The sequence below is a fragment of the Onychomys torridus genome, chromosome 2, assembly GCF_903995425.1.
Source record: "Onychomys torridus chromosome 2, mOncTor1.1, whole genome shotgun sequence".
Taxonomy (NCBI): Eukaryota; Metazoa; Chordata; class Mammalia; order Rodentia; family Cricetidae; genus Onychomys; species Onychomys torridus.
In genome coordinates this window covers 140801790-140815213 of record NC_050444.1, presented here as the reverse complement: position 1 = coordinate 140815213, position 13424 = coordinate 140801790, and the positions used below count along the sequence as shown (strand labels likewise).

Sequence of the window (13424 nt, the reverse complement as noted above, 5' to 3'; positions counted from 1 at the left end):
ACCTCTGGCCTCTACATGGAAGTACACACACACACACACACACACACACACACACACACACACACACGCACACACGCACGCACGCACGCACGCACGCAGGAACGCATCACCGCCAGGAAGAGAGTTTGTGCAAGGACAGAAGGCTAGCAAAGACATGACACTTTACACAGGCCTGGCTTCCCTTCATCCCCAACCCCCAAGGACACCTGAGAGACCCACACTGTGACCTACCTCTTGTCCTCTTCCACCTGAACGCCAATGGAGTGGAACTCTCTTCGGCTCCTGTTCTCGGTGTCCGAGTCTGAGATTGTCTCCACCTGGAGTCAGGGTGGAGGAGTCAGTGGCTGTGGCTAGCCAAAGAAACACTCGATCCACGTGGGACTAAAGTGGCCACAAGTGGCTGTGCACCAAGCTAGCTGGCAAGTCCCAAACAAAAGAGAGTGGAAGTGTCAAGACGGAAGCCACCGGGCGCCACTCAGCACTCAGCCAAGGGTACCAACCAGGGAAAGGATGATGCACTGTTTAGAGGCAGTCTCATCCATCAGTGACCAAGACGGGTCTACTTGCAGCTCAGGGAAAGATGTTTGCTTGTTTGTTTAAAGGTCTGTATATGCAGAAGTCCCTTTCGGTCTCCCCCCCACCCCACCGACTCCGCAGGTCCAGAACCTTGGATAACTATTACTGCCAACCATACCTGCACCCCAATGGACGGCCGCCACTTCCGCTGCCGTGCTAGGCTCCGCAGCTCCTCCCGGCCAGGGATAGTCTTAATGATGAGTGTGGGGGGCTTGGGGCTGGCCCGGGGTGGCACCGGCGCCAACTCGAGGGTGCGTGCGCCCATGGCCGGGCCGTCCAGCCCGTCCGCGGAGCTACAGCGCCGGGCTGGGCCCTCTGCTGCAGTGAAGCTCTCATGGGCAGAGTCGGTGCTGCTCTGGGCGGTGATGGAGATGCGGGGTGGGGCCTGGCTTCCCGTCGGGATGGGGGGCGGGGCCTTTCTAAAGTTGAAGGCTGCAAACAAGGATGCAGGATGGAGATGGTTGCCCATCATCCCCACACTGCCACACCCACGTGGTACAATGGACTCTCCGGCCAAGGACCACTTCCGGTCTAATCAGACCCGGAGAGAGGAGCGATCTATGCAATTGGCGGCCCGGGCAAAGAGAAGAAGACATACTTACAGGAGCCGGGCCTCCCTGAGACAGAGGCAGGGGCAGCAAGGAGGGGTAGGCAGTCGTCATCTTGAGAGCAGCCGGCCTGGATGGCCCGGAGGTAGCTGTGGCTCCGCATGCGGAAACAGCCGGGCAGGTCCAGGGCGTCCACAGCCTGGGACTCAAGCTCCCCAAACACGGACCCGCACACGGCCTCCAGCTGCTGGTTGAACTCCTCGCTGAGCTGGGGGGCGGGGGGGGAGAAAGACCAGGAGGATTTCTATTGAGATGATGGGATAGGCCAGGGTCAACTAAGAGCTTTGCTTTGCTTTGCTTTGCTTTGAAGCACACCGAGGTCACAGAGACCATGCATGGCTCTGCACGACTCTCCTCCATATGGGGGCAGGAGGTTCCCCAGGCCTGCCTTGGGGCCACTCTGGTCCATTCTTCCTTTAGACACACAATCGCCCACCTACACCTCCCTTCAGGGATGCTGTACACCAGACTCCAGACCTCCACATTTGCTCCTCCACCTGGTCCCATCCCTCACCTTTTCACTCACTTGATCCTGGCAGAGGGAACCAGGAACTAATATCTGCCCTCCTGGACAGCTTCTGGGCACAGAGCAGTCTGCTGGAGTAAACACTTTTTTTTTTAAAAGACTTATTTATTATGTACACAGTGTTTGCCTGAATGTATGCCTGCAGGCCAGAAGAGGGCACCAGATCTCACTACAGATGGTTGTGAGGCACCATGTGGGTGCTGGGAATTGAACTCAGGACCTCTGGAAGAGCAGCCGGTGCTCTTAACCACTGAGCCATCTCTCCAGCCCGGAGTAAACACTTTTTACTATGACTTTGTTTTAGCTTTGTTTGTTTGTTGTTTTTCTAAGACCAAGCTCCTTGTCACCCAGGCTGGCATCAAAACTCATAGCAATCCTCCTGCCTCAGTCTCCCCAGTGTTGGGATCATGTGTGTTCATCACCATGCTTGGCTATGAACTGATTGAAAGCAATAATAGAGAGACCTTTGCCAAAAGTCAGGTTGGGAACTGACGGGTAATGGAACCAAGTTACCAACCTACAAGTATCCCAAGCCTCTCCCTGCTACACACACCTACTAACTATGGTTCTCATTTAACCCAACAACCACTGCCCTGTCCTCACGTTCATGGCTACGTCTATAACGCAGCACAGGTACAAAACCCAAACATCACTCTGCATGGATATGAACTTGACTGTGAGCTGCCATTCAGCCAAAGCCTGGAGATTCCTCCACGGGCCACAATGTAGACTCAAGATCTGCCACATCCTAGAAGTGTAACCTGGGAATATGAAAGTCTGGGGGCTTCAGTTTGCTCACCTGTCCAATGGGTGCACTAACGGCACTAGCTTGGGGCTACTGAAAGGACTGATAGAGACACCTAAGGCGTTTGGAGCAGACACTGGCACAGTATGAACCCTCGGTGGCATGCAGATGTCCCAGCACTACCTGGTAAGCACAGGCTAGTTGTTCATAAGAACTACAACACTGCCATTACGGAGCCCAAGAGCAAACCCCTTGCTGATGGTTGTGCAGAGGCCACTGGGCGGAGTCATGGACAAGGCTCTTAAAAATAGTCTAGGGGCACTATAATAACAAGTACATTTTGTGATACTCCCTGGAAAGATTCATGTCACCACAGCGATGTGCAGAGATTTCACAAACCTGAAAGAGTAGCATGGTCCCTGGAGAAAACGCAGCTCAGTGTTTCCCTGACCCGGCCTCTTCAGTGATATGAGATTCCTCTAGACTCTCTGCTTTGACTACAGCAAGCACCTCCAGCACCATCTACCAACGGGCAGATGAAGGCTCAAAGAAGCAGACACGCTGTCCAAGGGCACACATCTGGCAGGCAGTAATACTGAACTGCAACACCTTATTTCATGGGTTCCCTGTAAAGCTGGCTGGCCATCAGAATATCCTGGATTGTGGGACCTCCACTCAAGCTAGAGATGCCACTCTCTGCTTTTGCTGCCTGGATACTTAGAACCACAACTGCTGGGGAGACTCAGCGACTCTCGTGTAGACCCAAGGAATGACACACAACTGTTTGGATTTCTTCCTGTGGTCTTTCCCAGTGTGCACAAGTCCAAACACTGTGCAGCTTCTAGATCCTGAAGCAGTTAAGTCCCCAGCAGCAGCTCTCCCACGATTCCTGTACCTGGTTCAGTCCTCCTCTCCATGGCATCCAAGACAGCAGGTGCCAGGGTACCTCCTGAAATGCGGGAGCTAAACTAACTGCTATTCCTGGACTTAAGGCACTCCCCACTGAAACTACCCAACCTAAAGAATTCTGCCTGGAACATAGGAGAGCTGACCTAACCCTAGAGTTCTGGGTATTCTGGGCTTGAGTTGTTGGGGCCTCCGAGATGGAAGGAATCTCTGAAACTCCAATGCTCTGCATTTACCTCTAGCCTCTTCTGTGTGTAAAGCATGAGGCACACAGTAGATGCTCAATAAACACTGGCTACTATTATGAGCAGCAGCAAGAGTGTCTTGGATAATGTTGACAAGACCACTCAGAATGAGAGGCTTCTCTGTCCCAGGGGTTCCAAGGCCCTTAAAATTCCACCCACAGATATACTCAGAATGAACTCCATCCAAAGCAGACAGGGAATAGTTAGAGGGAGAGTAAGCAGTCCCCATCTTCCAATAGGACTGGCCAGGAGGTAACTTGGTCCCAACAAAAATCAGGTCCAAGGAAACCACAGGGACACATAGACTCCAAGGAACATGGTCCACGAGCTGACCTGTACTATTTATGATTATCAAATGATAACATTTTACTGTGAATACTCCCTACATGGACTTCCACCCACTTCTCCAATACCCACTTGCAGGAGAGTTAAAGGGAGTCCTCTTGGGAAATAAGGTCCTCAGCCTGACCTCAGCCTGAGTCAGAGTCGACAGCTGTTTCCAAGCACACGAGACACAGAGAGAAAATACTATGTCTGGGTCTAATTGGAAATTGTCCATGCTAGAGTCGGTGGGTCCAGCTGGGGACCAGGCAATATCCTGGACACCTGATGTTATTTGTTTTAGCTAACCCTTGAAAACACCTCCTATTTCAAAGCAGTCCGCAACATTGGATGAAACATAACCAGCACTGTTTTATATGCATAGCTGAGCTCACAAGAAAGCAAGATCAGTCCCCAGGGGACAAATGCAAAGAGGAGCCTGGAAAATCAGAATATGAACTGTGTGTGCCAATGCTGCAAACAGCCTGGTGGAGGCGGAAGGTTGGAAGCAGGGGCTACTGGTCTGAGCAACCAAAGGTTTAAGTTTTAACACCCATTCTGGTGCTGGAATGAGGCTTTGGGCCTGTGTGATGCCCAAATGAGAAGCAGAAATTAGAACCTTCATAAACCTTTGATGATAATGTAGACTAGAAAAAAATACTATCAATCATCACCATAGGCTCATTCATGACAAGGGAGCCAGTCTGTAGCTGAGATGCCAGAGAGAGGAAAGGAGGCAAATCCTCTAAGAAGCTATAGACACAAACCTGCCTTCCTACAGCCTCAGGGCTGTCTATGCATGGCCTTGCTGTACACACAAACCTGCCTTCCTCCAGCCTCAGGGTTGTCTATGCATGGCCTTGCTGTACACACCAAACCTGCCTTCCTCCAGACTCAGGGCTGTCTGTGCATGGCCTTGCTGTACACACCAAACCTGCCTTCCTCCAGACTCAGGGCTGTCTGTGCATGGCCTTGCTGTACACACAAACCTGCCTTCCTCCAGACTCAGGGCTGTCTGTGCATGGCCTTGCTGTACACACAAACCTGCCTTCCTCCAGACTCAGGGCTGTCTGTGCATGGGCTTACATGACCCAGATTAAAAATTAACATCAAGCAGTCTCAGATCAGAGCTACTGTAACAGAAACAACCACAGAATGTATCCCAGGAGATCATGCCTCACTGAAGCTGCTTTGGCCTTACCAGAAGAAGCCACAATGAAGAGGAGGTAACCTTGTCTACATGCAGGATATCTCTAATAGCACCCTTCACAGCATGTACTTCCTCTGGAATGTGGACTAATCTCAGTTGTCCACTTTTTTGTTTGTGTTTTGTTTTGTTTTCCAAGACAAGGTTTCTCTATATAACAGTCTTGGCTGTCCTGGAACTCTCTCTCTCTCTGTAGACCAAGATGGCCTGGAACTCACAGAGATCCACCTGCCTCTGCCTCCCAACTGCTGGGATTAAAGGCATGCACTGCCGCTGCCACCACTCAGACAGTGGTCCACTTCTAATATATAAAATGTAGCAGACAGAGTGGCTTCCGCCTTAGTTCCCATCTCTCTGCCCCCACTCCCTCTCTACCATTGCTACGAAGGAGGTAAAACTTATATTGCTGCCCAATCGCCATGGAGAAACCGAGTCTTCTCACCAGCCACGTGGGATGGGTGAGCATGGAAGTGAGTCCTCCTCCAGCCAGGCTGTCAGGTAAAGGCAGCCTCGTGAGACACCATGCGCAGGTGCACTGGGCTGAGCCGAACTCTGGCCAATAGAAACCAATAGATTCAAACTATGTTGTTTTTAAGGCTCTGTGTTCAGGCGATTTATTACGTAGCAGTGAATAACTAATTCAAACTATGACATGAAAAAAGAACTAAATTTGTTACTGAGTTTTAAGTAATGCCAGAACCTAGACATTCTGTTAGAGCAACTAACGGTACCTTATCTATAATAAAATCTCTTAAACCATACGGTGCATTGTGGTTAGTTTTTTGTTTGTTTGGTTTTGTTTTGAGGTTGTTTTGTTGTTGTTTTGGCTTGGAGTTCCTTGTTTGTTGTTAAAAAGGGTTTCCTGTAGCCCAGGCAGGCTTTGAACTCACAATGGAGTCAACCTTGGCCTTGAATTCCTAATCCTCCAAAGTGTGCTCACCACAATGGATAAATAATGTTGTTTAAGACAACTCTTTCTATTTTGCTTAGGATAGGCCCAAAATGCTAAGGCTCAAACAATCCTCCCGCCTCATTCTCCTAAATACTGGGGATACACTGCACCCAGCATTAAACTATGTTTAATAGTTTCTAATTTAAATGATAAAACTAGGTGGCATGGTGGTGAATGCTTGTAGTCCCAGCACTCAAAGGTGGAGGCTGGAGGATCAAGAGTTCAAGGTCATCTTCCACTACAGTTCTGTTCTACACCAGCCTGAGCTACATGAGACCCTGTCTCAAAAAACAAATAAATAACAACAACAAAACCCACAGCATTAGAAAAAACATAAGCAACTGGTCCTGCCTCAACTTGATATGCCATGCTTTGTTGACTTCCATGGGAGGCCTTAACCTTTCTGAGGAGTGTATGGGGGATGGGTGGATAGAAAGGAGGTGGGGGGAGGGAACTGTTGTAGGTATGTAAAATAAATAAATAAAAGCAAGAACAAAAAGTTGGCTGGGAGGGTACATATTAAAGATTTGAAAAAGAACTCCAAGAAATTTCTTTAAAAAAAAAAAAAAAAAAAAAAACTCGTGAAATTTAAAGCCCGAGTTATAAGCTAATAGTCCACAGAAAACAATAGAAGAAATTTTAATAGGGTGACAATACAAAGCAGAGGGTGGCAAAGAGACAAGGAACAGGAATGGAAGGCTGAGAGGCGTGCAAGCAAGGTCCCAGATACAACTCACAGGAGCGCCAGATGGAGTCACTGGGACTGTGGGGAAGGCAATGTTTTAAGAGATGACATTGGCTGGGAATTCCCCAGACTTCCTCATGACTTCAGACAAAACAGAATAAGAACAACAAACCCTACTCCCCAGACAGCTCTAAAGACGGACACAGCTGTCAGGAACAACCAATTGTGTCACTCTGAAGGTGGATCAAAGGCACTCAAGAGGGTACAGATGTATTGTGAAAATCACCGAGCTTCAGGTGAGAAGGTAGGGCTCCGGTCATGCTCCCATTCGCCAAGGCCCCAGCTTTCAGGGCTGCTGGACTCCAGCAGCAGGCTATCAAAATGGCCGCTCTGTGGCCACTACCAGAGGCCCCCTGAACTTGGAGCATTATCAGGTACAGTGGTGTCACAGTGTCATGAGCAGAAGGCCAGCAGCAATGCTAGGCTGTGGGGCTGGCAACAGACTGGCTGACAAGACTGCTATTTTTAAAATGTGTCTATTGTTGTATGTACATAATGTGTATGCACATTTGTGCCTCGGCACAGGTGTGGGGGTCAGAGGACAAGAGCATCATCAATTTTCTTTGTCCATCTTTATGTGGGCCCCGGGGATTTACTCAAGGACCGCTTGAACCATCCCACTGGTCCTGGCCTGATCTTTTCCAGAGAATTCTGGGAATGCTACAGAGAAGGGTCTGAGAACCTGTACACCATCACAGATCCCCCACCCCAATGTCCCTCGGCAGTGAAATCTGCACACATGTGCACAGGAAACACAAGAGCCCCCGGTGATGAGTGAAGCCGGAAAAGGCTTGAAAACAAACAGACTGAAAGAGGAAACCTCACTGGCTTAAGGGTTTCAAGGACAACGTCTACCCAATCTTTGGCCAAAACAAAGCTATGCAGACACCAGAGCAATCTCTAGGAAACAAGGTTTAAAAAGCAAAAGAAAAAAAAAAAAAAAAAAAGTGAGGACATCAGAGGCTGTGTGTTGCAGGAGAAGCAGATTTCACAGGTTTACTCCAGGAATTAACACAAAGAAACAAAGCAACAGCAATCTTTGGGAAGTAAAATAAGAGCCCAGAATTGTCACACTATATTACCTAAAATGCTCCATATTCAACAAAATATTATGTCATGAAAATAAAGAAGAAAGTATAAATGGTTGGGTTTATCACACCCAAACAACAAAGTAGTTATTATAATCATATTCAAAGAGCTAAAGGAAGCCATGTTTAAAGACTGACAATGATTTCATGGACAGAAGTCACAATATACAAATGGAGAGGAGGAGGAGTTTAGACTCCAGGGTCTCCTGGGAGTACCAGGCTAGCCTTAAACTCACTAGGTAGTGCAGGTTGACACTGAACACATTATCCTGTATTGGCTTTCCAGAACTATAGGCATGCATCACTATATCCAGCCTGTTTATTATTATTATTATTATTATTATTATTATTATTATTATTATTATTATTTAATTATATGTAAATGTGCAGTCAGGTGGTGTCAGAGGCCAGAAGAAAGCATTGGATCCCCTAGTGCACTGTAATTACAGCAAGATGTAGGCTCTGAGAACCAAACTTGGGTCCTCTGCAAGAGCAATATGCTCCATTAAGTGCTAAGCCATCTCTCTGGCCCTTACTATTATTAATTTGGTTTTAAAAAAGAAACAAATAGGGGAGCCAGTGAGATGACTCAGGAGGTGAAGGCTTGCCAAGCAGGTCTGGCTACCCTCCTTCCAACCCTGGAACCCAAAGAAAGGAGAAAGGATAGAACCAGCTCTGTAAAGCTTCCCTCTGGCCTGCACATGTGCACTGTAGCATGTGTGTGCATCAAAATACACACACACCATACATACATATGGACATCACACAAGCAATGAATTTGTAGAAATTAAGAAAAGAAACAAATACACACTTAAGAGCTGAAAAGTACAATAACTGAAATGAAAAGTTCCACAGAGAGGTTTAGTATAAGACACGATCAGCAAACCTGAAGACAAACCAATCCAGACTGTCCAGTCCAGAGAGTGGAGAGGAGAAAACTATAGACTAGAATGAGCAAGCCTTGGAGACGCACGGGACAACAGCAAGCACATCGACACACATGTGATGGGAGACCCGAAAGAGGAAGGAGGAGGAAAGGGAAGAGAAAGAGAAGGTGGGTGGGTGGGGAACAAAAACTTAAAGAAGTCATGGTCAAAGGCCTCAGTGTAGCTCATTAGTAGAGTGCTTGCTTATCCCCCAAGACAACCTGGGTTCAACCTCCCTCACCTCATAAACCAGGCAGGCATGGTAGCAGAGCCTTATAACTCCAGCCACTCAGGAAGCTGGGGCAGAGGGACCATAAATTCAAGACCCACCTGGGCTACATAATGAGTTCAAGGCCAGCCTTGAACAAATTCAAAATTCTTCATCTCAAAAAGAAAAGAATTTTTGTTCAGACAAGGTCTCACTATGTAGCCCTAGCTGGCCTTGAACTTGCTGTGTAGAACAGTCTGGCCTCCAAGGAGAGCCTTCCTCTGTCCCTGGTGCTGGGATTTAAAGGTACTTACTACCACTGAACCAAGAGAGAGGAAGGGCAGGCGGGAGGGAGGCAGGGAGGGAGAGAGAGGCCTGAAGGTGTAGAGTATTTGTCCAATGCGTGCACGACTATAGGTTGATTGTCAGTTACTAGGCAGAGGTGGAGGTTAGGGGTAGGAGTGTACTGGCAAATAGTAAGAGAGAGGAAAGGGAATTTTCCAAAATCCATGAAAGGCACAAATCCTCAGATTTAGGAAGTATACCCACAAATACACGAGTACATCACAGTAAAAGTGCAGACACCAAAGTCTGAACAAACTCTCCAGAGCAACCAGAGAAAAATGGGGATTACACACAAGGACAGCCACGTTGCAGCAGACTTCTTGCTATCAGACAATGAGCGGGGCCAACACTGGCCTGGATGTCCCCAATAAGAAAAATCACATCGATCAGTCAGAGCTTGCTACCAACAGTCACTGGAAAAACTGGAGAATACACTTTAGGGGATTCATACAGGAAGCAAGAATGACATGGAAAAGGGTCGATGACAAGGGCATGGATGACAGGAGTAACAGTGCAAAGACAGCCGGGCGGTGGTGGCACACGCCTTTCATCCCAGCACTCGGGAGACAGAGCCAGGCGGATCTCTGTGAGTTCGAAGCCAGCCTGGTCTACAGGGTGAGTTCCAGGACAGCCAGGGCTACACAGAGAAACCCTGTCTCAAAAAACTAGAAAAAAAGGAATGTAAAAACTAATAAGATCCGGGAGTGCGCTCAGTCGGCAGAGTGCCTTCCTAGCATGCATGAAGCCCAGGGCTCCATCCACAGGACTGCATAGAACCAAGCACAGTGGTACAATACAGGCCTGTCACCCCAGCACTCAGGAGGTAGAAGCAGGAGGTTCAGAAGTTCAGGATCATCCTCAGCTATACACTGAATTTGAAACCAGCCTGAGACCCTTGTGTAGATTCTCAAAAAAAGAAAATCAAATGTCACATGCCCTCCCCCAAAAAACACCCTCCCGATGGATCATAAGCCTAAAATAAAAATGCAAGAGACATTAATTTTGTTGTCATCTTGGCCTACGCAAAGCTTTCTATTTTATAATAAAACAAAAACTTTGGGAAAAAATTCCATGAAATATACCTCCATTAAATTTAATGTGATTTATCGGGGTCTGGCAGTGCAGGACGATCAAATCAACTGCTCAAGAGATTGGGGGAGGAGGAGAGTGACTTCAAGACCTACTTAGAAAGACGGTGGTGTCACACGACTTTAATCCCAGCACTCGGAAGGCAGAGACAGGTGGATCTCTGTGTTCAAGGCCAGCCTAATCTACAGAGTGAGTTCCAGGACAGTCAAACCTACATAAAGAAACTGTCTCAAAAACAAACAAGCCGGGTGGTGGTGGTGCATGCCTTTAATCCCAGCACTCGGGAGGCAGAGTCAGGCGGATCTCTGTGAGTTTGAGGCCAGCCTGGGCTACAGAGTGAGTTCCAGGAAAGGCGCAAAGCTACACAGAGAAACCCTGTCTCAAAAACCAAAAACAAAAACAAAAAACAACAAACAACAACAACAACATCAATAACAAAAATCATTTCTCTAAAAAAAAAATTAAAAGACTTCTGGCGGCTGGTGATGGCTGAGCAGGTGAAGGCGTGTCACCATGCCTGATGACTTGGGTTCAATCTGTGGAATCCACATGACAGAAAGGTCTGACTCCCACAAGCTGTCCTCTGACCTCCACATGCACACACTGAAGGACACACACACACACACAAACACACACACACACACACACACACACACACACACACACACACACACACACGGACAGACACACATACACACTAAAATAAAAATACAATTTTAAAAAGTAAAAACAAAAGAATTCTGGGATATAATGCAATAGTACAACACGCTCCCAGCACGTGTAAGGCCCTAGTACTGAGAGAGAGGGAGAGAGAGAGTGCCTGCACACTGTGAGGTGGTACAGTGGGTGAAGGTGACTGCCACCACCGAGTCTGATTACCTCAGAACCCACGTGGTAGAAAGAGAACAGACTCTCCCAAGTTGTCCTCCGGCCTCCACATGTGTGCCGTAGCACACACGCAGGCAAATGCACATAAACAAACAAATAATCAATGGATATAATAATAACCACAGCACTCAAATGCCTTTTCTTCAAACAAAATCTGAACACAAGTCCCTCAACAGAGGAAAGCTCCGTGGCTGACATCTTAACACTCCATTTCCAGCATCTAGAATGTCAGGAAAATTATGTTTTTGTGTGGGCATTGGGGAGAGAACCCGGGGCCTCATTTATGCTGGGAAGTATCCCATCACTGAGCTAAAGGTACTTACTCTCTCTGTCCCCAAATGAATTCCTATGGCTTAAAAAAGAAAAGGAGGAGGTCATCAAAATTAAATCACCCTAAGGACTTTGCATTATTCAGAGCGAGAGTAGGAAACCTTGTCGGCTTCAGACTAAGTCAAGTATGCACATTAAAATTACAGGAGTAACCATAAAGATTAAAACGGAATATGTAACTGTCAAGCCAGCGTGGGATCTGGCAGAGGGAGGAGAAAAGCAAACTCAATCAATCCAAAGTCGGCAGCCAAGGAACAGAAAAGCACCAGCTCTGCTGGGTGGGGTGATATAAACCTGTCATCAGCCCTCAGGAGGCTGAGGCAGGAGGGTGGTCACAAGTTCAAAGCCAGCCTGAGCTACACAGCAAGTTATAGGCCAGCCTGGGCTACTGTGAGACCCTATCACAACAAAGATGAAAGACAGACCGACAGACAGACATAAAGGAAGGAAGAAAAGCACCATTAAAACACTGGCCAGAACCAGGCAAGTCGGCTCATCAGGTGAAGGCTTTGCCACTACGCTTGACAACCTAAGTTCAACCTCTAGGATCCACACAAAGGAAGAAGAGAACTGATTCTTCCTCCATGTTGCCAGCCGCCCTCCACACGTGCGCCCCAGCATGCACTCCCTTACCCCGGCAGGATAAATGGAAGGCTTGCAAAGTAACATGACAGAAATAAATCCAAGTGTATCAGCAACCACAACAAATATAAATGTACAAAACTCTCAGGCAATTATCAAATGGATGTAAGGGCAATTCTATTCAGAAACTATTTCAAAAGACATACCTGAAACATATGGGACAAAACACTTTAAAGCCAAAGATGGAAAAAGATGTTCAAGGCAGATACTAAAGAGAAAAATCCACTCGGGAGGAAAAAGCATCATTAGGGATAACAAGACAGCATCTCTGGCGCTTTGAGCCTCACTCTCCTCTTCTGTAAAGCAAAGACTCCAAGTCACACCTCCAGGAGAAATATGCCAAGTATATACACTGTTAGATAATGTAAAGTAGGAGGAAGAGAGAGGGAGGAGGAAGGCGAGGAATAGGAAATGTTTGGAAGGTTTAGATTCAAATTTCAGAACAGTTGGAAAAGAGCTGGAAAAAAAAAAAAAAAAAAGAACGTGAAGAGTGGTCCACAGGAGAGTCTGGGAGGGGACACCCAGGCAGGAACAAATGCTGAAGTCCTGAGGCAGGAGTCCAGCTTCCATGTCTGGGGAGCAGGCGGGGGCAGTGTGGGGAAGGAGGGGAAGGGAACAGAGCTAAGAGATGAACAGAAGGAAACACTGGCCAGCTCAGACAAGGCTTTGTAAACCCCAATAAAGCCCTGGGTGGCTACTCTGAGCAGAAAGGCAAACAGCTGGAGTTATATTTTTAAAGAATTGTTCTGCTATACTGACAGAGAATGAGTTGGCGTCAGGACTAACACGGAAGACCAACAAGAAGGCAGAGCAACAGCCCCGACCAAGCCCTTGGGGACTGCAGTGCAGGTGGTGAAGGGTGGATGGAGCCTGGAAATACCGTGAAGAGGATGGGCTGAAGGACCAAAGGATAGGGCACGTATAGCAGAGAGAACAGTCTGATTTCATGGATTGGGGGTACAGCTCTATGATGGAGTGTGTGCTCAACATGAGTAAGGCACTGGGTTCACTCACAGCTCCAGAAGGGAAGGAAGGAGGGAGGGAAGGAGGAAGGGAGGGAAGGAAGGAAGGAAGACC

At 47.7% G+C, this 13424-nt stretch overlaps 1 protein-coding gene across 4 annotated transcripts in view; it reads right to left on the bottom strand.

Moving 5' to 3' along the window:
• Positions 1 to 13424, bottom strand: part of Dlgap3 (DLG associated protein 3) — a 67918-nt gene that overhangs the window by 20345 nt on the left and 34149 nt on the right. For all 4 annotated transcript variants that reach the window (XM_036177465.1, XM_036177463.1, XM_036177464.1 and 1 more), the window contains exons 6-8: positions 1179 to 1392; positions 695 to 1008; positions 232 to 317 (exon numbers count right to left, since the gene is read on the bottom strand). In XM_036177465.1, the coding sequence (XP_036033358.1) occupies positions 232 to 317; positions 695 to 1008; positions 1179 to 1392 (614 nt within the window). The remainder of the gene's footprint in view (positions 1 to 231; positions 318 to 694; positions 1009 to 1178; positions 1393 to 13424) is intronic.